Below are 23,415 nucleotides of genomic sequence, written 5' to 3'. Positions count from 1 at the left end.
AGGAACGATGGAGTCAGCATTTGCACCACTTACTACAAGCGTATAACTGCACCAGAAATGATTCTACAGGGTATTTACTCTTTTACCTGTAGTTTGAACGGGAAGCCCGATTGCTCATCGACCTGTGTTTTGGAGTAGCGACAGATGGCACATCCTCGACAACGTGTATGCAGTATGTACAGAGGTTCAGGAATCAGGTGCAAGAACCGACTAGCACCCTCTCTATCCACCTTTAAGACCCACCTTAAGACACATTTGCTTAAAGAAGCATATGAATAGCACTGGATAATCCTGGACACATGATACATAAAGATTGGCCCCCTGCAGATGCACTTTCCAGAATTCCCTCCTACTGTCTCTATATGTTCCCCTACCCACCAATTAGATTGTTAGATTTGTAATATTCTGTGTTGGTAACCAATATTTTATGTGTTGTATGTATATCTTTTCCTCAGTACACAAGTCCAATTGGGGTACTGACCCTTTAATCCATTAAACACGTCGCTGTCTTTAGATCACTTTGGGACGGACTCTTTAAAGGCTGTTAAGTTGTTTACCAAATGTTTTGTAAGCTAAGAAGGATTTCCTCATTGTCATTACTGGTATATATAGATATCATGGAATGCAGTATAACTGCTCAGAGTTCCCTGAGTTGCTAATACACCCGCATATAGAATGAAATGTCACAATGTCACTTTATGCAGAGCTGGCTGCAATAATTTTAGTATCCACACCAGTGACGGATGCATTATTATTATTAATAGAGACGGGTGGAAAAGTCCGAGTCCGTTCCCTGGAATTTCCTGAATAGTAATTGTCATTAAGAAATCCGAGCGGATTGTTAATATCCGGTGTGACTCCAAAATCTTGAAAAATAATAGGTTTGAAACTGGGGGCTCCGGAGCTGAACCCCATTAATTTCAGCTCCGGGACCTCTGCTTCCTCAGATACACACCTCAATAGGGGTTGCCGGTATCTCTCTTCAGTTTCAATGGCCCGGTAACATGGTGGACCATGGTGACCGGGACATTGAAACTGCAGATAGATACCGGCAGCATCTACGGAGGTGTGTATCTCGGGGAGCAGGGGGTCCCCACAGCTGAAATTAATGGGATTCCGCTCCCAGGAGACCCCTTCTTCAAACCTATTGAAAAAAATGTGTATCCTAGTCATGGCTTGGGTTAGCCCTTTCTTCCCTATGTTTATAATGGCCAATGTATACATAGGCAAGATAAGCTAAAGCAACCTGAAATAGATGATACAATAGTAATTAAAATACATTACAGTATACATTAACCCTTTAGTAACCCACGGTCAACTAGTCATGGGTTTCCATGACTAGCTGATCAAAAAGGACTACAAAGGGCTTAATATAAATTACCTACCCCCTTGACCACCTTTGTGGGCAGTAAAGTATTGCCATGCAATGCTAAGGTAACCAGAAGTTTAACCCCTACCAACACCCCCGGGAGGCCTAACCACTCTCCCAGTGGCAACTACTCCCATCCACAATACCCCAAACAAGCCCACCCCCCCACAGTCATGGACAATAGCCCCATTAGCCAAATGTGGCTAATAGGGTTATTGCTCATAGAAAAGTGTTAAAAAATATACATTTAACTAAATATAAATTACAATAAAACAAGAACATTATCAACATTTTAATCCAGTGATTGTCAGTATGGCCATCTAAGCCCTCAACAGAGGCCTAGATAGCCACATTGTCAATCAATGAATACTCTAAATAAATAAAGGTATTACTTACCCCTGCCGGGTTGAAGGATATCCTAATCCTCAGGGGAATCAGCAGATGATTCTAGAGGGAGTGGCTCAGTGAGTAAAGACACTGACTGGCACTGAGAGAACCTGGTTCAAGTCCTGTCCTTGTGACCTTGGGCAAAGGCACCAAAAAACATAGATCGTAAGCTCTACGGGGACCTGTGCCTGCAAAATGTCTCTGTAAAGCAATACGCAAAAAACTAGCAGCGCTACACAAGAACAAACTATTATTATTATTACATCAACCAATTAAATCTATGCACCCCATCTTCCAGTCTTTTTGACGGAGACGGTAGAATTATGTAAAGCTGGCCAATTTCAGTACCCAAGACTCTCTTGGTTATTGCTAGTTGATGTATCTCCGAGGTTTGTACAAAATGAGCCCCAGAATCCCTCCGTAACCTCTGTTTTGGTGAGTTTGAAACTCGGAAACCTTGTATTGTGTCTGTTGGCTCCAGACACATTAAACCTGTTTTATTGAACTCCTCCATTCTGTCTGGTGCTTGAAATCCCGTGTAATTGTCCTCGTCTCCCTTGAAAGGCTTTTAAAGTTGACAGCGGTGGGATCGCCAGACTCGGCGTTGAAATCCTTGCTGGCATTTCAACAGTGAGTCGGTCTTGATTTTGAGATCGCAGAACGAGGAGTTGCAGGTACTCTGTGGGCGGCTAAGGTTTCCCTCACCCCACAAATAGTTATTTAAGTTGACCAGAGGATCGACCAAGAGAGTGACATCAAAGTTTAGGCCTGGACCAAGGAGAGCATAATACTCCGCTGTGAGGAGTATCTGGTATGAGACCTGATTGCAGGATGCCACGGTGGACACCGTTGCAGAGCTGGATGAGGATCTGTCTCCAGATGTCCAGTCGGAGGGCAATCCCTGTTCCTTTTTATTCAGGCTCCTAGTTCAGCAGATCTACATGTACATTCTTTGTTGTCTTGTATTGTATTGTATTGTATGTCTTTATTTATATAGCGCCATTAATGTACATAGCGCTTCACAGCAGTAATACACGTGGTAATCATATAAATAACAGATAATATAAATAACAGATCATGGGAATAAGTGCTTTAGACATTAAGGAAGAGGAGTCCCTGCCCCGAGGAGCTTACAGTCTAATTGGTAGGTAGGGAGAACGTACAGAGACAGTAGGAGGGAGTTCTGGTAAGTGCGTCTGCAGGGGGCCAAGCTTTATGTATCATGTGTTCAGAATGTTCACAGTGCTATTCATATGCTCCTTTAAGCAAGTGTGTCTTAAGGTGGGTCTTAAAGGTGGATAGAGAGGGTGCTAGTCGGGTACTGAGGGGAAGGGCATTCCAGAGGTGTGAGGCAGTCAGTGAAAAAGGTTTAAGGCGGGAGAGGGCTTTAGATACAAAGGGGGTAGAAAGAAGACATCCTTGAGAAGAACGCAAGAGTCTGGATGGTGCATAACGAGAAATTAGGGCTGAGATGTAAGGCGGGGCAGAAGAGTGTAAAGCTTTAAAAGTGAGGAGAAGAATGGAGTGTGAGATGCGGGATTTGATCGGAAGCCAGGAGAGGGATTTCATGAGGGGAGATGCTGAGACAGATCTCGGAAAGAGTAGAGTGATTCTGGCAGCAGCGTTTAGGATAGATTGTAGGGGAGACAGGTGAGAGGCAGGAAGGCCGGACAGCAGGAGGTTACAATAATGAAGACGGGAGAGAATGAGGGCCTGAGTCAGACTTTTAGCAGTCGAGCAAGAGAGGAAAGGGCGTATCTTAGTTATATTGCGGAGGAAAAAGCGACAGGTTTTAGAAATGTTTTGAATGTGAGGGGCGAATGTGAGAGAGGAGTCGAGTGTGACCCCGAGGCAGCGTGCTTGGGCTACTGGGTGAATGATCGTAGTTCCAACAGTAATGTCGAAGGAGGTAGTAGGGCCAGGTTTGGGAGGAAGTATGAAGAGCTCTGTTTTAGCCATGTTAAGTTCAAGGCGGCGGAGGGCCATCCAGGATGATATAGCAGAGAGACATTCAGAAACTTTGGTTTGTACAGCAGGTGTAAGGTCGGGTGTTGAGAAATATATTTGTGTGTCGTCAGCATAGAGGTGATAATTAAACCCAAAATATGTTACTAGGTCACCTAGAGAGAGTGTATACAGAGAAAAGAGAAGAGGTCCCAGGACAGAGCCCTGGGGTACCCCCACAGAGAGATCAATAGAGGAGGAGGTGTTAGCAGAAGAGACACTGAAAGTACAATGGGTGAGGTAGGATGAGATCCAGGATAGTGCTTTGTTCCGAATACCAAGAGTATGGAGAATGTGAAGGGGAAGAGGGTGGTCCACGGTGTCAAATGCTGCAGAGAGGTCGAGTAATATGAGCAGAGTGGAATGACCTCTGTCTTTGACATTGTATTCTCTTTGCACTATTTGCACCCTTGTTTATTATTTGTCCCCTGCTACTATTGCTTTTTGCATGTAGCTATGTGGCTTCAGCACCGTCAGCGTCCACACTGAAGCTACAATGTCCATCTTGTTCCCTGACAGTCCTTTATTCACTTCTGCCCACATTGAGGCTGCAGGGGCCATCTTGGTCCCTGGCGTCCTGCCTATAAAGATGCAGGACTTTCTACAGATTGTTGCCAGAGTGTAGTTCCTGGTTGTTCCTGTGGATCTTTACCCTGACTTGTTTTGAGCCTGTGACTCTGACCTTGCACCTCTGCCGTCTGCCTCGACCATTGCCTGTGAACCCGACCTTGCTTCTTTGCCGCCTGTCTTGACCCCAGCCTGTGTCCACGACTATTCTATTCTCGATTCAGGACTCTCGCTCATGGTTCAGTTTGGTGATCTATATCCTTCCTCAGTCTTGTCGGTCGCTTCCTGTTTAGAGACAAGCATTGTTACAGTAGCACTGCAATGCTTGCAGTTAACCTTAGTTTATCCGGTCATGTCCCTTAGTACTATTTTCCCCCTGTCCTTGTTTGTTCCCTTAGCTACCATAGCCTTTTGCTTGTAGCTCTGCACACTTTGCAGACTCCATTTTGTTTTTGTAGTCTTGTTTCCTTTAGTGTAACAATAAACCCTGTCAGTTTTTACGAATTTCAGTCTCCCGTTTTTTGTGGGTTCCATGTTACCTTCGACGGTTCTATACATCCTGATAAGGGCCTTTGCTTCCAGGGGACTCGAATTCTCATCTGAACTGAAGTCCCGGGACCCTGACTGCACATCTAGGGACAGAATCTCGTCCGGCTCTTCAAAGGGTCGTGGCACCCTGCAATCGGAGGCCCCGTCTCAAAAATGCCAACTGCGTCTCCGCAGAAGTAAAGCGGAGTATTGCGGGCGAGATAAAGGAGATGTTGACCCTAAGGTAATCTCCCGGTCCTAGAGTCCCCTGCACTCCCCTATCCTCTTCCCTGCACTCCCCTCTCCCCTCCCTGCACTCCCCCCTCCATGCACTCCCCCTCACTGCACTCCCCGCACTCCCCCTCCCTTCACTCCCCTCTCCCCCCTCCTGCACTCCCCTCTCCCCCCTCCTGCACTCCCCTCTTCCCTGCACTCCCCTGCTGCACTCCCCTCTCCTCTTCCCTGCACTCCCCTCTCCCCCCGCCTGCACTCCCCTCTCCCCCCTCCTGCACTCCCCTCTCCCACCCCCTGCACTCCCCTCCCCCCTCCTGCACTCCACTCTCCCCCCTCTCCTGCACTCCCCTCCCCCTCCTGCACTCCCCTCTCCACCCCCTGCACTCCCCTCTCCACCCCCCTGCACTCCCCTGTCCACCCCCTGCACTCCCCTCCCCCTTCTGCACTCCACTCTCCTCCCTTTCCTGCACTTCCCTGTCCCCCCCCCACACTCACCTCTCCCACTGCCCACCCTACTCCCCCCTCCACCCCCAACTCCCCTCTCCTCCCCTCTCCACCCCCCTGTCCACCCCCTGCACTCCCCTCCCCCTTCTGCACTCCACTCGCCTCCCTTTCCTGCATTTCCCTGTCCCCCCCCCCACACTCACCTCTCCCACTGCCCACCCTACTCCCCTCTCCACCCCCTACTCCCCTCCCCTCTCCACCCCCTGCACTCCCCTGTCCACCCCCTGCACTCCCCTCTCCTGCACTTCCCTGTCCCCCCCCCCACACTCTCCTCTTCCACTGCCCCCCCCTACTCCCCTCTCCACCCCCTACTCCTCTCCTCCCGCTGCACTCCTCTCTCCCCCGTCCCCTGCACTCCACTCTGCCCCCCATCTCCCCTCTCCCTGCGCTCTCCTCCCGCTGCACTCACCCTTTGTGCAATTTGAGATTTCTTTTTTTTTTTTTAAAGGGGTTTACAATCTTGCCACCCTTATTCCAAACCTGTCCTGAAACCTAATTACTACCTTCCTCATACCAGGGAGTTTATTTTCTCGCTTTAACTGCACGAGGAAATCTTGCCTAAGATTTGTTTTCTTCCTTATTTCCCCCCCCTGGGTATAACCAGACCTTGGACTTCACACCGTCCCGCCCCCTCCCTCCCTCTGGCTTTGTACTGTATGTACTGTATGTATATTTATTATTATGCTGCACACTGACCCGCCCCCTCCCTCCCTCTGGCTTTGTACTGTATGTACTGTATGTATATTTATTATTATGCTGCACACCGTCCCGCCCCCTCCCTCCCTCCCTCTGGCTTTGTACTGTATGTACTGTATGTATTTATTATTATGCTGCACGCTGTCCCGCCCCCTCCCTCCCTCCCTCTGTCTTTGTACTGTATGTATATTTATTATTATGCTGCACGCTGTCCAGGAAAGAGAAAGAGACTATATCGCCCCTCCCATAACCTGCTGTATTTATCTCCCAGATAGTCTGTATTTTATTCAGAGTCCTTCCTGCTAGGGAAGCGTAGAGAGGGGGGAGACGTAGAGAGGGGGGGAGGAGGGGATGACAGGGAGGGAGAGAGGGGGGAGAAGAGTGCGTGCTAGGGGGAAACAAGGGAAAGGGGGAAAGGAAATGTGTAACAGAGAACAAGAGAGAGGGGTTGAGAGGAAGAAGGGGAAGAAAAGAGGGAGAGGGAGAGAAAATATGAAATAAAAAAAAAATAACGGGAAGTAAAGAAGTAGTAGATACAGTGAGGGGCGCAGGCAGAGGCGGGTGGGCAGTGCCAGTGTGTGGTAACAAAGTTTGTCATGTCCAGCCCGGGCACCCAGCAGTATTACAGGACGGACAGCAGCGAATCAGCGGCCCGCATGCTTCGGTCGGAGGGGGGGGAGAGCGGCTCGGAGCCCGAGGGGAAGGGCCGGGTGAGGAGGGAGTGCAGCCCGCTGTGGCTGGCCGTGGCTGGCGCCTTTATTGTGGCTCTGCAGATCGCATGCACCACGGGGCTGTTCGTCTACTTCAGCATGTCTATCTCCAAGGTGAGGCCAGGGCTCTGCGAGGATACTGTGCCAGGGCTCTGCTGCGATGCTCTGCGAGGATACTGTGCCAGGGCTCTGCTGCGAAGCTCTGCGAGGATACTGTGCCAGGGCTCTGCTGCGATGCTCTGCGAGGATACTGTGCCAGGGCTCTGCTGCGAAGCTCTGCGAGGATACTGTGCCAGGGCTCTGCTGCGATGCTCTGCGAGGATACTGTGCCAGGGCTCTGCTGCGAAGCTCTGCGAGGATACTGTGCCAGGGCTCTGCTTCGATGCTCTGCGAGGATACTGTGCCAGGGCTCTGCTGCGATGCTCTGCGAGGATACTGTGCCAGGGCTCTGCTGCGATGCTCTGCGAGGATACTGTGCCAGGGCTCTGCTGCGATGCTCTGCGAGGATTCTGTGCCAGGGCTCTGCTGCGAAGCTCTGCGAGGATACTGTGGCAGGGCTCTGCTGCGATGCTCTGCGAGGATACTGTGCCAGGGCTCTGCTGCGATGCTCTGCGAGGATTCTGTGCCAGGGCTCTGCTGCGATGCTCTGCGAGGATACTGTGCCAGGGCTCTGCTGCGATGCTCTGCGAGGATACTGTGCCAGGGCTCTGCTGCGATGCTCTGCGAGGATACTGTGCCAGGGCTCTGCAGCAAAGCTCTGCGAGGATTCTGTGCCAGGGCTCTGCTGCGATGCTCTGCGAGGATACTGTGCCAGGGCTCTGCAGCAAAGCTCTGTGAGGATACTGTGCCAGGGCTCTGCTGCGATGCTCTGCGAGGATACTGTGCCAGGGCTCTGCTGCGATGCTCTGCGAGGATACTGTGCCAGGGCTCTGCTGCGATGCTCTGCGAGGATACTGTGCCAGGGCTCTGCTGCGATGCTCTGTGAGGATACTGTGCCAGGGCTCTGCTGCGATGCTCTGCGAGGATACTGTGCCAGGGCTCTGCAGCAAAGCTCTGCGAGGATTCTGTGCCAGGGCTCTGCTGCGATGCTCTGCGAGGATACTGTGCCAGGGCTCTGCAGCAAAGCTCTGTGAGGATACTGTGCCAGGGCTCTGCTGCGATGCTCTGCGAGGATACTGTGCCAGGGCTCTGCTGCGATGCTCTGCGAGGATACTGTGCCAGGGCTCTGCTGCGATGCTCTGCGAGGATACTGTGCCAGGGCTCTGCTGCGATGCTCTGCGAGGATACTGTGCCAGGGCTCTGCAGCAAAGCTCTGCGAGGATTCTGTGCCAGGGCTCTGCTGCGATGCTCTGCGAGGATACTGTGCCAGGGCTCTGCAGCAAAGCTCTGCGAGGATACTGTGCCAGGGCTCTGCTGCGATGCTCTGCGACGATACTGTGCCACTGCTCTGCTGCGATGCTCTGCGAGGGTACTGTGCCAGGGCTCTGCTGTGAAGCTCTGCGAGGATACTGTGCCAGGGCTCTGCTGCGATGCTCTGCAAGGATACTGTGCCAGGGCTCTGCTGCGATGCTCTGCGACGATACTGTGCCAGGGCTCTGCTGCAATGCTCTGCGAGGATACTGTGCCAGGGCTCTGCTGCGATGCTCTGCCAGGGCTCTGCAGGTATAATGCGCCAGTGCTCTGCCAGGACTCTGTGGGGATACTGTGCCAGTGCTCTGCCAGGACTCTGCGGAGATACTGTGCCAGTTCTCTGCTGCGATGCTCTGCCAGGGCTCTGCGGGGCTACTGTGCCAGTGCTCTGCTGCGATGCTCTGCCAGGGCTCTGCAGGCATGCTCTGCTTATATTCTGCAAGGACGCCCTGCCATTGCTCTGCATTCATGCTCTGCAGGGATGTTCTGCTAGTGCTCTACAAGGATGCTTTGGCAGTGCTCTGTGCTGCTGCATATCCAGTGTTCTGCACTGCTGCTCCTCCAGTGCTCTGCACTGCTGCTCCTCCAGTGCTGCTTTACACTGCTCTGCAATTCTCTTCAAATTTGTGATTGTCTGTGTGTGATTGAACTGTAAGTGTATCAGCGTGTCTGAGTGTGTGTCAGTGTGTATGTGTATCAGCGTGTCTGAGTGTGTGTCAGTGTGTATGTGTATCAGCGTGTCTGAGTGTGTGTGTGTGTGTGTGTGTGTGTGTGTGTATCAACGTGTCTGTGTATCTGGGTGTCTGTGTGCATTACTGTGTCTCTGTGGAGTGTGTATCACTGTCTCTGTGTTTAAGCATCATATCAGAATTTGTGCAGTGGTTAAAGAGCTGTACTCTAGGTGTATTAGGGCTCAGCATCTACTGTATAAATGTCAGACACCCCATTCACCCTTTCACTGCCAGGGGGGCCAGCCATGCATACCTCAGCGTGTTATTATATCTCTCTGTATGTTATTATATCTCTTTGCATGTTATTATATCTCTCTGCATGTTATTATATCTCTCTGCTTGTTATTATATCTCTCTGCATGTTATTATATCTCTCTGCTTGTTATTATATCTCTCTGCATGTTATTATATCTCTCTGCATGTGATTATATCTCTCTGCATGTTATTATATCTCTTTGCATGTTATTATATCTCTCTGCATGTTATTATATCTCTGCTTGTTATTATATCTCTCTGCATGTTATTATATCTCTCTGCGTGTTATTATATCTCTCTGCATGTTATTATATCTCTCTGCTTGTTATTATATCTCTCTGCATGTTATTATATCTCTCTGCATGTTATTATATCTCTCTGCAAGTTATTATATCTCTGCGTGGTATTATATCTCTGCGTGTTATTATATCGCTCTGCATGTTATTATATATCTCTGCATGTTATTATATTGCTCTGCATGTTATTATATCTCTGCATGTTATTATATCTCTGCGTGTTATTATATCTCTGCGTGTTATTATATCTCTCTGCGTGTTATTATATATCTTTGCGTGTTATTATATATCTCTGCGTGTTATTATATCGCTCTGCATGTTATTATATATCTCTGCGTGTTATTATATCTCTCTGCATGTTATTATATCTCTCTGCATGTTATTATATCTCTCTGCATGTTATTATATCTCTCTGCATGTTATTATATCTCTGCATGTTATTATATCTCTGCGTGTTATTATATCTCTGCGTGTTATTATATCGCTCTGCATGTTATTATATCATTCTGCATGTTATTATATCTCTCTGCATGTTATTATATCTCTGAGTGTTATTATATCGCTCTGCATGTTATTATATCATTCTGCTTGTTATTATATCTCTCTGCATGTTATTATATCTCTCTGCATGTTATTATATCTCTCTGCATGTTATTATATCTCTCTGCATGTTATTATATCTCTGCATGTTATTATATCTCTGCGTGTTATTATATCTCTGCGTGTTATTATATCGCTCTGCATGTTATTATATCATTCTGCATGTTATTATATCTCTCTGCATGTTATTATATCTCTCTGCAAGTTATTATATCTCTCTGCATGTTATTATATCTCTGCATGTTATTATATCTCTCTGCATGTTATTATATCTCTCTGCATGTTATTATATCTCTCTGCATGTTATTATATCTCTCTGCATGTTATTATATCTCTCTGCATGTTATTATATCTCTCTGCATGTTATTATATCTCTCTGCATGTTATTATATCTCTCTGCATGTTATTATATCTCTGCATGTTATTATATCTCTCTGCAAGTTATTATATCTCTCTGCATGTTATTATATTGCACTGTATATTGCTGGTCCATCTGGCAGTGAAGAAGTTAAAATGTGCACTTATAAAATATTTGACCCTTGTGAGCCTCACTAATACTGAGTGATACTATACATCCACAGTTCCTTGTCCCCTGCATTAACCATTAGCCCTCAGTGACCTCGGGGCAGAATTTAGGGCTGCTCCAGTGACCTGATTATGAGTCCCATTGTTTCACAGTTCAGGGCTGACCTAATTCCTCTATCAGTGAGTGTTAGATAAATATTTGGCCCAAATCCATTGTGTGATTCAGGACAAAACATCTGGAGAAAGGCGTGGTGTATATATATATATATATCTTCTGTCTATGTCAAGTAACGGTGGGAGGGACAGACTTCATGTCCCATAGCTCCCTTCTGTCTGTGTCCCTGTGTCACCCTGCTGGGGAGGGACAGATTCCATGTCCCTTAGCTCCCCTCTGTCTGTATCCCTCTGTCACCCTGCAGGGGGAGGGATAGACACCATGTCCCCATAGCTCCCCTCTGTCTGTGTCCCTCTGTCACCCTGCAGGGGGAGGGATAGACACCATGTCCCCATAGCTCCCTTCTGTCTGTGTCCCTGTGTCACCCTGCAGTGGAAGGGCCAGGCTCAGTGTCACAACCGTTCCTCTCTCTGTCCCTTCCAGCTGAAGGCTCAGACTCAGGGGATGTCGGACGAGCTGCGGTGCCTTCAGATTATCAACCGGATGGAGGATGTTTCTGACCCGGTGGAGTTTGACCTGGATGGACTAATATTAAATGAGGCATGTCAGAAGTTGGCTAGCAACATCAAGTCATATATTACCCAGGTGAGTTACCACTCTCCCAACTAGTGCTCACCTAACGGAGCCTCTTACACCGACACATGCCCTCATAAGAGCCCATAACTCCTAAAAGTACCATCTCTTGTGTCCAGTTCCAGAGGTCCCATCTCGTCCCATCTTTAGTCCTTGATGACGCATCTCCTATGTCTAATCCTAGAGGTTATATTTCCTGTGTCTAGTCCTTGAGGTCCCACCGCCAGAAGGACACAGAAAGGTGTTTACCACTGGTCAAACATCCCCTACATGTCTGTTAGTGTCCAGTCCTAGAGGTCATTAAATAGGATTAGTTGTCCAATGCATAGATAGCACCTCTAGCATTAAGTAGGTTAAATACCCAGCCTTGATTAACCCCAAGTTTAAAATATTATTTACCGGATTCAAGGTCACACAGGGACAGTGTTGCTTAATACTGACTGCACCCGGCATCTTTTGTCCTTCAGGTAACAGAAAGCGTCATACAAAGGACAGCAACAAGAGGTGAGAGTGGGGTTGAAGAGGCATGTCTTGTTGATGGCTACCCCAAAATAAATGAAAATCCCACAATGTATAACAGAGTGTGACTGTAAAGATGATTGAGAAGGCACTCACTCATCAGAAGGTAGTCTCACTTATTGGAGGGCAGTCTCACTCATCAGAAGGTAGTATCACTCATTGGAGGGCAGTCTCACTCATCAGAAGGTAGTATCACTCATTGGAGGGCAGTCTCACTCATCAGAAGTAGTCTCACTCATCAGAAGGTAGTCTCACTCATTGGAGGACAGTCTAACTCATCAGAAGGTAGTCTCACTCATAGGAGTGCAGTCTCACTCATCAGAAGGTAGTCTCACTCATCGGAAGGTAGTATCACTCATTGGAGGGCAGTCTCACTCATCAGAAGGTAGTCTCACTCATCAGAAGGTAGTCTCACTCATCAGAAGGTAGTCTCACTCATCAGAAGGTAGTCTCACTCATTGGAGGACAGTCTCACTCACCAGAAGGTAGTCTCATTCATCAGAAGTTAGTATCACTCATTGGATGAGTGTCTCACTCATCGGAAGGTAGTATCACTCATTGGAGGGCAGTCTCACTCATCAGAAGGTAGTCTCACTCATCAGAAGGTAGTCTCATTCATCAGAAGGTAGTCTCACTCATCAGAAGGTAGTCTCACTCATTGGAGGACAGTCTCACTCATCAGAAGGTAGTCTCACTCATTGGAGGGCAGTCTCACTCATCAGAAGGTAGTCTCACTCATCGGAAGGTAGTATCACTCATTGGAGGGCAGTCTCACTCATCAGAAGGTAGTCTCACTCATCAGAAGGTAGTCTCACTCATCAGAAGGTAGTCTCACTCATCAGAAGGTAGTCTCACTCATTGGAGGACAGTCTCACTCACCAGAAGGTAGTCTCATTCATCAGACGTTAGTATCACTCATTGGATGAGTGTCTCACTCATCGGAAGGTAGTATCACTCATTGGAGGGCAGTCTCACTCATCAGAAGGTAGTCTCACTCATCAGAAGGTAGTCTCATTCATCAGAAGGTAGTCTCACTCATCAGAAGGTAGTCTCACTCATCAGAAGGTAGTCTCACTCATCAGAAGGTAGTCTCACTCATTGGAGGACAGTCTCACTCATCAGAAGGTAGTCTCACTCATCAGAAGTTAGTATCACTCATTGGATGAGTGTCTCACTCATCGGAAGGTAGTATCACTCATTGGAGGGCAGTCTCACTCATTAGAAGGCACTCTCACTCATTGGAGGGCGGTGTCGCTTATTGAAAGCCAGTCTCACTCAATTGAGGGTGGTCTCACTCACTATAGGGGAATCTCACTCATTGCAGGGCAGTCTCTATAACTTTATTTATCCTGATCACTGCAACATGAAATGTATGTTCTTGAATGTGGACATGTCATGTTAAGAATGGTAGAGAGTATGTTCCATGAACGAGTGCTTTCACTGTATTGTAACTCCGGTTATGTTGCTGTTTGGAAGAGCACCATTTGACTTGCGATGTTTCACATTTCTCTACTTCCAGAAGCCAGAAGGACACTCGTGAACAGCTCAGACACACAGCCTTTCAAAGGAGTCTACACTAAGTCATCTGCTCACGTTACGCTGCGACTAAAGTCCCCTTCAGGTACATTTCACTCATGACGACAGAGAAGCCCAATGCTACATCCAACATGACAGAAATACACAGTAAAATACTTATATATTCTCTTGAAATAGGGTCATTTAGTTTAACCCTTTGGCCAAAGCGTTGTAAGCTTGCGAGCCACGTCAAGGCAGACACCTGTTCGCAAGTCCTAACACTACCAGATAAAATACTAATATACCTCTATAAGGATTAAAATTCTCATTTACCTCTATTAGGAGGGAGAAAGTGCCTCATTCTGCTGGATATAGACCCACTGTGGTCTTTCTCCCTCCTAATAGAGGTAAATGAGAATTTTAATCCTAATAGAGGTATATTAGTATTTTATCTGGTAGTGTTAGGACTTGCGAACAGGTGTCTGCCTTGACGTGGCTCGCAAGCTTACAACGCTTTGGCCAAAGGGTTAAACTAAACGACCCTATTTCAAGAGAATATATAAGTATTTTACTGTGTATTTCTGTCATGTTGTATGTAGCATTGGGCTTCTCTGTCGTCTGTTGTATACATATGCCACGCTCAATAGCACTCCATTTTGACACATATACATATATATATATATTGTGGGGGCTCAGGGGTTCCCAAAAAGAGCTTACTGGGGTTCTGTGTTTTGTTAACACATTTCACTCATCACTCATCTATTTGTAGGGCTCACTCCATCATGTCAGGAGATCTAACTTATTGGAGGCCAGTCTTACTCATTAGGAATGTCTCATTTATTGGGAGACATTCTCCCTCATTGGGAGACATTCTTACTCAGTGAAGGAAAGTCTGATCCATTAGAAGCCAGTCTCACACATTACAAATATGTCTCACAGACTGGGGTACAATATCAGTCATTGGAAATCTGTCTCACTCATTGGGAGGCCACTCGTTGGAGTGACATTGCACTCAGAGAGCCGTCTCACTCACAGGAGGGTAGTCACACTCTGTTAACAACATATTTGTATTTACTTGGAAATTGGTGGACTAGAACCGTCCCAGAATACCATGGAGCAAGGTTGGCAACACTGCAGGCAAGGTATACACAAGAAGGACAGAATAGAGTTACATATGTGCCGAGAACAAGCAATGATATTATGAGGCTTATGGTTTTGTTTTTGTAATTTTCTCTAGGAGGGACAGCACAGAGTGATGGCAATTTTGGGATCACCTCCCAGTCCTGCCGCTACCTCATTAGTCAGTGGCAGTCAAAGAACTCCTTGTCCCACGTACAGAATATGAGCTATCAAGATGGACGCCTCAAGATCCTTCAAGACGGGAAATACTATGTCTATTCCCAAATATACTTCCGATACACTCAACGTCAGGAGCCCAGCACCTCCCCCCCTACCAGCCAACAGCTTGTGCAGTGCATCAACAAGAAGACAGCCTACGACAAACCCATACTGCTCCTCAAAGGAGTGGGCACCAAGTGTTGGGCACCCAATGCAGAGCATGGACTCCACTCCATCTACCAGGGGGCCCTCTTTGAGCTGAGGTCTGGGGATGAGCTATTTATCTCTGTCTCTTCCCTGGACATGGTTGACGCAGATATAACTTCCAGCTACTTTGGGGCTTTCAGACTGGACATGTAAGATTCCCACAGGGTCAACACGTGAAGGTTCTCTGTGCCTCGTATCTGTGGAAAATAAACCACAAATAAACAAGACGTCTTCAAGAGAACAATGAACTTTGTTGAAGTATCCATTGGTTGAACCATGCATACATTGAAGAGACTACGCCAGGGGAAGTTTCAGATAGTGGCTAGTTCGGAGGGCGGATATCGGTGCTCTAATAGTTCCGGAATGTAATAATTCACAAAATATTCAATATAAGACAGACAGAAAAAAAGACAGCTCTTGCATGGAGTGGGTAATGTAATAATGATGGAATAAGAGATGTCTCATGTAGAACATGACAAACCCTCCCGAAGGACACAAACAGAGAGGGTAACCCACCTGCTGCAACCTCATTGAGGGTACATATTCACTGCAGTTTAAGTGAAACAGTGATACTCACATTTCTTCTTAAATGATTGTTGTTCCTTGAACATATACTGAGAGTCCTTACCCACTCCCAGAGCTTCGGGACATCTTGGTATGGAGTGACCAGCTGCAAGTAGAGAAATCCAAATAGTAAAAAATGAAAACAGCAGCGCACCGCCTGTAGGGTTCCTACACCACCTTTTGGGTGATGTTATTCAACCAATAACGTTTGTATTTTTCTAAACCTGGCTCCCTTGGCAGTGCGCTGCTGTTTTCATTTTTTACTATTTAGATCCATGGCAAAACTGAAGAAAAATCTCAGTCTGCTAATGCTACTCCTTCTAGAAGTTAACATCATGCGATGGCATACCCCCCACCTCCTACTTCCCCCAGAAATGGAAGAGTTAAAGAAGAAGATGCCGATATCACAAGCTCTTCAGCTGTGGTTTGAGATGGAACTTCATGGCTGATTCCCGACTTGGGAGCTTCGAAGAGTCAAGAGGGGAAGACAAATAATTGTGGGACTTTTATTTTACCAGGAACAGCACATGTAACATTGACATACAGTAGAAGCAGATTTGAATCTATGCACTTATTCCAAATCGTATCACCCGAAGGGTATCTCTTTAGGCACCTTACTAAAGGAAGTTCTATAAATATTTACTAACCATCTCATTCTCCTGAGAAGAAGACTACACTCTAGGGTGTGGGGCAGACTGGCCTGTGTCATTTTGTCACTCTGCAGTGGAAGGGACAGACTCAATTGGCCATAGCTCACTTCCCTATGTCACCCTGTATCTCCCTGCAGTGACCCAATTAACGTGTGGAAATTCTGGGCCTAAAACACCCTCTTAATCCATTGGAGGGAGGTGCCGTTAACCCTTTAAAATTCTATACCATCTGACTTCTTAACTTTAAAAAAAAGGTAAACGTAATAAGAAATAAATGAACAAATTCAGAGCAAAGGAACAACGGCGAAATTATAAGAACAATTATATATTTTTTCCATATTAGCACAAAATACAATTTTTTTCTAATTCAGTTTTCTTGACTTCATTTGACCCTTTACCACTGCCCCTCTGTCAGTGAAGGGGTTAACATGCCCTTTTAAGGCAAAACAAATCTAACACTTTAATGATTTCTGATGTGATTCTAACTTTTCTGTTTTGTATTGTAGTGTTTTGATTTTTTTTTTTAAGTCTCAGTTCTCAAGACAAACGGCTGCAGAACCTACTAAAAAATTTGAGTGACCGTGGTATTTGATTGACACGTAGCACCTCCCCTTGGGGAGGATCTTGGGGCCTATTCGGTAAACTTCGATAAGTGACTTGTCGACCGTTTTCAGCACTTTTCTAGCGAGTTTGCATGTGCAGCTATTCAGAGAGCTCTGATAACGCGCCAAACTCGCTAGAAAAATGCCAATCGGTAGCACTCCCGCCCGGAGAAACCGAGCGGCAGCTCAAAAAATGCTTTAACTTGCAATTTTTGAGAAATCGCGCTATTCAGGTAGCTCTGAGAGGAACATCGTGGCAGCAACTCGCGGATACCGATTTCAGGTGGCGAGACGGGAACCGCGGTGTGCATCTGATGGAGAAAATGTACGGTTCTACCACATCGGATTAAAGCCGGGAGCGTCCGGAGCTGTCCCGCATTAATATCAGCTTCGGAGACCCCCAACCACAATCCTATGTAATAAAAACACATTTACCAGTGCCCGGTTTGTTGGTGATAGACGGGGTGGGTGACGGTTGTTGTTGCCCCATGGTGGGTGGTTAGGCCTGCCGAGAGGCTTACGGGAGGAGTTAACCCCTTCATTACCTTAGCGGTTGTAACTGCTAAGAGAGGGGTTAATCCCTATGGGGGCCTGTACCTCGGGAAGCCGGGAGTCCCCAGACTGGAAATGAATGGGGCTCAGGTTCAGACACCTCCTGCTTCAGTAATATGTTAATAACATCTGAGAAAGACACTGCTAAATCGATCGGTATGGCATTTTCCTACCAAACGGTATCTGACTTGCGATAACTCTTTATGAATACTGTGATAACACAAAAACCACCGTGAGGTAGGAACATGCCAACCCGATCAATATGGCAGTGATCTTATTGGAGCTCCCCTAGTGTTTGATTGGCCAGAAGATTCGCCCTTTGGAGAGAGAAGCTAGTGTTGGATTGACAAGTAACCCCTCCTCTAGTGCGAGGGCTGGGTGTTTGACTGACAAGTCGTTCCTCCTTTTGTGGGTGGGTCTAGTGTTTGACAAGAAGCTCCTCCCTCCAGTGAGGATCTAGTGTATGATTGACAAGTAGCTCACCGCATCGTGAGAGAATCTAGTGTCTGATTGACAAGTAGCTTCTCCTTTTTGTGGGAGGATCTAGTGTCTGATTGACAAGTAGCTTCTCCACTTGTGGTTGGGTCTAGTGTTTGATTGACAAGTAGCTCCTCATCTTGTGGTTGGGTCTAGTGTTTGATTGATAAGAAGCTGCTCCCATCAGAGAGGATTGAGTGTTTGATTGACACCCAGCTCATCCCCTTATGACAGGGCCTAGTGTCTGATTGACAACTAGCTTCTCCACTTGTGGGTGGGTCTAGTGTTTGATTGACATGTAGCTCCTCCCTGTGAAGGAGGATCCAGAATTTGAGTTACATGCAGCGCTGCTCCTTGTGGGAGGATTTAGTGTCTGATTGACATGTGACTCCTCCTCTTGTGGGAGGATCGAGTGATTGACATGTAACTCCTCCTCTTGTGGGAGGATCTAGTGATTGACATGTAGCTCCTCCTCTTGTGGGAGGATCTAGTGATTGACATGTAGCTCCTCCTCTTGTGGGAGGATCTAGTGATTGACATGTAACTCCTCCTCTTGTGGGAGGATCTAGTGATTGACATGTAGCTCCTCCTCTTGTGGGAGGATCTAGTGATTGCCATGTAGCTCCTCCTCTTGTGGGAGGATCTAGTGATTGACATGTAGCTCCTCCTCTTGTGGGAGGATCTAGTGATTGCCATGTAGCTCCTCCTCTTGTGGGAGGATCTAGTGATTGCCATGTAGCTCCTCCTCTTGTGGGAGGATCTAGTGATTGCCATGTAGCTCCTCCTCTCCTGTCACGCCCCTGCCCTAGGAATATTTTATCCTAAGGTGTATTTGTAAACTTGATTTATATGCAGATAACAAATGTTAGAACGGATGATAAATGGCGCCGGGAAAATAATACTTCTATTTTTGTATGGAATAACGCTGATACCGCAGATGAAGGATTTTTATACTTTGTAAATAAAACAAACTCTATGTACTGTGACTCGCCTCTCTTATATATACCAGCATATACCATGGCGCAGTATAACAGAGAGACGGTTATAATTGAGGGGGTCGAAGGTTCAGCCCTGAATGTTTATTACAAATAAGAGGATCAAAATGGCCCTAACTGATAATATTGTAGCCTTGAACCTGGGAAGTGTTAAATGCCTAAGCCAGTGTTTTTCAGCCAGGGTTCCCCAGACATCCCTAAAGGGCTCCCTGTAATTTTCAGGTCATTTTAAAATTGTTCCAAATACAGAGGAATTTACAATGCATCTGATGTCAGACGCGCTATTAGAGAGGGTTGGGGTTCCTTACAATGCATCTGATGTCAGATGCGCTATTAGAGAGGGTTGGGGTTCCTTACAATGCATCTGATGTCAGACGCGCTATTAGAGAGGGTTGGGGTTCCTTACAATGCATCTGATCACAGACCCGCTATTAGAGAGGGTTGGGGTTCCTTACAATGCATCTGATCTCAGACGCGCTATTAGAGAGGGTTGGGGTTCCTTACAATGCATCTGATCTCAGACGCGCTATTAGAGAGGGTTGGGGTTCCTTACAATGCATCTGATCTCAGACGCGCTATTAGAGAGGGTTGGGGTTCCTTACAATGCATCTGATCTCAGACGCGCTATTAGAGAGGGTTGGGGTTCCTTACAATGCATCTGATGTCAAACGCGCTATTAGAAAGGGTTGGGGTTCCTTACAATGCATCTGATCACAGACACACTATGAGAGAGAGTTGGGGTTCCTTACAATGCATCTGGTCACAGACGCTCTATTAGAGAGTGTTGGGGTTCCTTACAATGCATCTGATCTCAGACGCGCTATTAGAGAGGGTTGGGGTTCCTTACAATGCATCTGATGTCAAACGCGCTATTAGAAAGGGTTGGGGTTCCTTACAATGCATCTGATCACAGACTCGCTGTTATAGAGGGTTGGGAACCACTGAACTAAGCGCTTTCAGTGTATTATAATAGCCTATCTGCATAACCCATCGTAAGACCCAGAATATGCAAAGCAAGCCATTCTCGATAGGTTTTCATTCAGGAACTAGCCCTAAATAAAGAAAGAAACATGAGCTAATTTGGAAAAATTGACAGGCGGACATATTTAAGAACACCAGACAAAATAGAGAAAAGATCAATAAACCGCTGGAGGAGTTTGACTGCAAAGTTATGGGTTTGAGGGGTGAATAAAGGGATCTTTCACAGAAAAGATACTTCCTCCTTTCGCTGCCACGCAGGGCTTTCCTGCATTGGGGTTAATGCAATCTGTTTCCGCGAGCTCGGCTCCTGAGCACAGCCGGAGTTCACGTTCACACAGGGAATGTGTACTTTGCAGGGTGGGGCGGTTGGATTTGTGAGACCTTTATCCTGTGGGATGTTTGTGCCAAGACATTTTAACTTTCACTTTTATATTCCTGTAAAAGGCTGGATGCTGTTGATGTAGAGAGAGGGGAAGGGGCAGTGACCAGGAGTAGCGGTGAGAGTGACAAGGAGCAAAGGAGGCAGTGACAGAGAAGGAGCAAAGGAGGCAGTGACAGAGAAGGAGCAGAGGGGACAGTGACAGAGAAGGAGCAAAGGAGACAGTGACAGAGAAGGAGCAAAGGAGGCAGTGACAGAGAAGGAGCAAAGGAGGCAGTGAGAGAGAAGGAGCAAAGGAGGCAGTGACAGAGAAGGAGCAAAGGAGGCAGTGACAGAGAAGGAGCAAAGAAGGCAGTGACAGAGAAGGAGCAAAGGAGGCAGTGACAGAGAAGGAGCAAAGAAGGCAGTGACAGAGAAGGAGCACAGGGGACAGTGACAGAGAAGGAGCACAGGGGACAGTGACAGAAGGAACAGGGGGGACAACGATAGAAAAGAAAAATAGGGTACAGTGACCAGGAGAAGAGGGGACAGTGACAGAGAAGGAGGAACAGAGGGGACAGTGACAATGAAGGAGCAGAGGTGACGGTGACAGAGAGAAGGAGCAGAGGTGACGGTGACAGAGGCAAGGAGCAGAGGTGACGGAGGGAAGGAGAAGATGTGACAGAGGGAAGGAGCAGAGGTGACAGTCACAATGAGGAGCAGAGGGGACAGTGACAGAGAGAAGGAGCAGAGGTGACGGTGACAGAAAGAAGGAGCAGAGTTGACGGTGACAGAGAGAAGGAGCAGAGGGGACGGTGACAGAGAGAAGGAGCAGAGTTGACAGTGACAGAGAGAAGGAGCAGAGGGGACGGTGACAGAGAGAAGGAGCAGAGTTGACAGTGACAGAGAGAAGGAGCAGAGGGGACGGTGACAGAGAGAAGGAGCAGAGGGGACAGTGACAGAGGCAAGGATCAGAGGTGACAGTAACAGAGAGAAAGAACAGAGGGGACATTGACAGAGAGGAGGAGCAGAGGGGACAGTGACAGAGAGAAGGATCAGAGGTGGCAGTAACAGAGAGAAAGAACAGAGGGGACAGTGACAGAGAGGAGGTGCAGAGGGGACATATGGGGTCTCAGTTAACCTCTTCAGTCCCAGAGTCACTAACACATCGTTGACTGTTCTGGGTAATATATTTAGGGATATTTGGTATATCCCTGTATACTTTTCCTTTCTAAAAATATATGTAACCGTTTTTTAAAGATAGCTATCCATCACAGTCTCCATGGGTAATGAATTCCACATTTTAACTGTCCTTACTGTAAAGAACCCTTTCTTTTGTTGCTGGTGAAATCTCCTTTCCTCCAACCTTAAGGGGTGGCCCCAGAGTCCCTTGTACTGCCCGTGGGATGAATAGTTCTTTTGAAAGCTCCTTGTACTGTCTCCGAATATATTTGTATATAGTTATCATATCCCCTCTTAGATGCCTATTTTCTAATGTAAATACATCTAATTTAGAAAGCATCTCCTCATAAATCAGATTATCTACCCTTTAATTAGTTTGGTGGCTCTTCTCTGCACTTTTCTTGTTCCATAATGTATTTTCTATTCAGTGGTGCCTAAGACTGTACTCCATATCCAAGGTGTGGTCTTACTAATTCTTTATAAAGGGGCATAATTATGTTTACTTCCATTCCATCCATTGCCCGTTTAATGCGAGATAAGATCGTGTTTGCCTTTGCAGCTACTGCATGACTTTGGGCACTATTGCTAAGCCTGCTGTCTACAAGCACTCCTAAATCCTTCTACATCAAGGATTCCCCCAATTTATCCCCATTTAATGTGTAAAAATCACCTAATTATTCTTGCTTCCCAAATGCATATCCTTACATTTATCTGTATTAAACCTCATCTGCCATTTACCTGCCCACGTTTCCAGTCTCTCCAAGTCCTTCTGAAGAGAAATTACATTCTGCCCTGATTCTACTACCTTACACAATTTAGTGTCATCAGCAAAGATGGAGACTTTGCTCTCGATCCCAACCTCAAGGTCATTAATAAACAAGTTGAAATGCAGGGGTCCCAGTACCAATCCCTGAGGTACTCCACTCACGACTTTAACCCAACCTGAAAAAGTTCCATTTATGACAACCCTCTGTTGTCTGTCCTTTAACCAATTTTCAATCCAGGTGCATATATTATTACTGAGTCCAACTTTCTTTATTTTGTACACCAACCTCTTGTGTGGAACCGTATCAAAAGCCTTTGCAACATCTAACTAGACCACATCAACTGCATTACCCTGGTCTAAATTCCTACTTACCTCCTCAAAGAAACAAATAAGGTTAGTTTGGCATGATCTATCCTTCATAAATCCATGCTGACTATTGCTAATAATTTTCAAACCTTCAAGTAGTTTCCCCACTATTGAAGTCAGGCTTGCAGTTCTGTAATTCCCCGGTTGTGATCTAGCTCTCTTTATAAATATAGGCACCACGTCTGCTTTACGCCAATCTTGTGGTACTGAGCCTGTGGAAATATACAGTAGTCCTTGAAAATTAAATGTAATGATTTGGCTACTACTAAATTTAACTTCATAATAATACTTGGATGTATGTCATCGGGCCAGGTGTCTTATTTACTTCAATTTTACGAGCTGCCAATGAACTTCTTCCTCAGTTAACCAATTGTTTGTTAATATAGAGGTTGTGGCTTCCTCCTGCGGCACTACTATTGCAATTTATTTTTCCATATCTCCAATAATTTGCTTGACCATCTCACACTGAAAGGGTCCTATATTTTCTTTTCTATTTTTTTTGTTTTGTTATTAAGGTAGTTAAGAACTTTTTAGGGTTGACCTTACTTTCTATTGCAATCCTTTTTTCATTATCCATTTTTGCTCATTTAATTGCCCTTTTGCAATTTTCGTTACATTCCTTATAATTCTGATACGATGCCTCCGTCCCTTCTGATGTTAACAACCTAAACGCTTTCCTCTTCTTGTCCATTTCCTCCCCTACCTGTTTATTTAGCCACATTGGTTTAGATTTGTTTCTTTTATATTTATTACCCAAGGGTATACACTGATAAGTGGGC

At 46.4% G+C, this 23,415-nt stretch overlaps 1 protein-coding gene and 1 long non-coding RNA gene across 2 annotated transcripts; both read left to right on the top strand.

The window, feature by feature from the left end:
* The first annotated feature begins 2,892 nt into the window (after positions 1-2,892).
* On the top strand, positions 2,893-5,016 carry LOC142486166 (uncharacterized). Its single transcript, XR_012798831.1, has 2 exons — positions 2,893-4,570; positions 4,910-5,016. It is a non-coding gene; the product is annotated as an uncharacterized LOC142486166 (long non-coding RNA).
* A 1,647-nt stretch (positions 5,017-6,663) lies between these two features.
* Positions 6,664-18,974, top strand: LOC142486167 (tumor necrosis factor ligand superfamily member 10-like). Its single transcript, XM_075584820.1, has 5 exons — positions 6,664-7,113; positions 11,415-11,576; positions 12,032-12,068; positions 13,603-13,704; positions 14,836-18,974. Exons 1-5 carry the CDS (start codon positions 6,886-6,888, stop codon positions 15,294-15,296), a joined length of 990 nt encoding a protein of 329 aa, XP_075440935.1. The 5' UTR covers positions 6,664-6,885; the 3' UTR covers positions 15,297-18,974.
* Positions 18,975-23,415: the final 4,441 nt, after the last annotated feature.

Source organism: Ascaphus truei, unplaced genomic scaffold (assembly GCF_040206685.1).
Source record: "Ascaphus truei isolate aAscTru1 unplaced genomic scaffold, aAscTru1.hap1 HAP1_SCAFFOLD_760, whole genome shotgun sequence".
Lineage (NCBI taxonomy): Eukaryota > Metazoa > Chordata > Amphibia > Anura > Ascaphidae > Ascaphus > Ascaphus truei.
The sequence above is the reverse complement of the archived record's forward strand: the minus strand, read 5'-3'. Positions and strand labels throughout refer to the sequence as shown.

Coding starts and splice junctions, on each gene's coding strand:
- LOC142486167 (XM_075584820.1), top strand. CDS start 6,886: ATGTCCAGCCCGGGCACCCAGCAGTATTACAGGACGGACAGCAGCGAA. Junction 11,577..12,031: donor TCAAGTCATATATTACCCAG/GTGAGTTACCAC, acceptor TTTGTCCTTCAG/GTAACAGAAAGCGTCATACA. Junction 13,705..14,835: donor GCGACTAAAGTCCCCTTCAG/GTACATTTCACT, acceptor AATTTTCTCTAG/GAGGGACAGCACAGAGTGAT.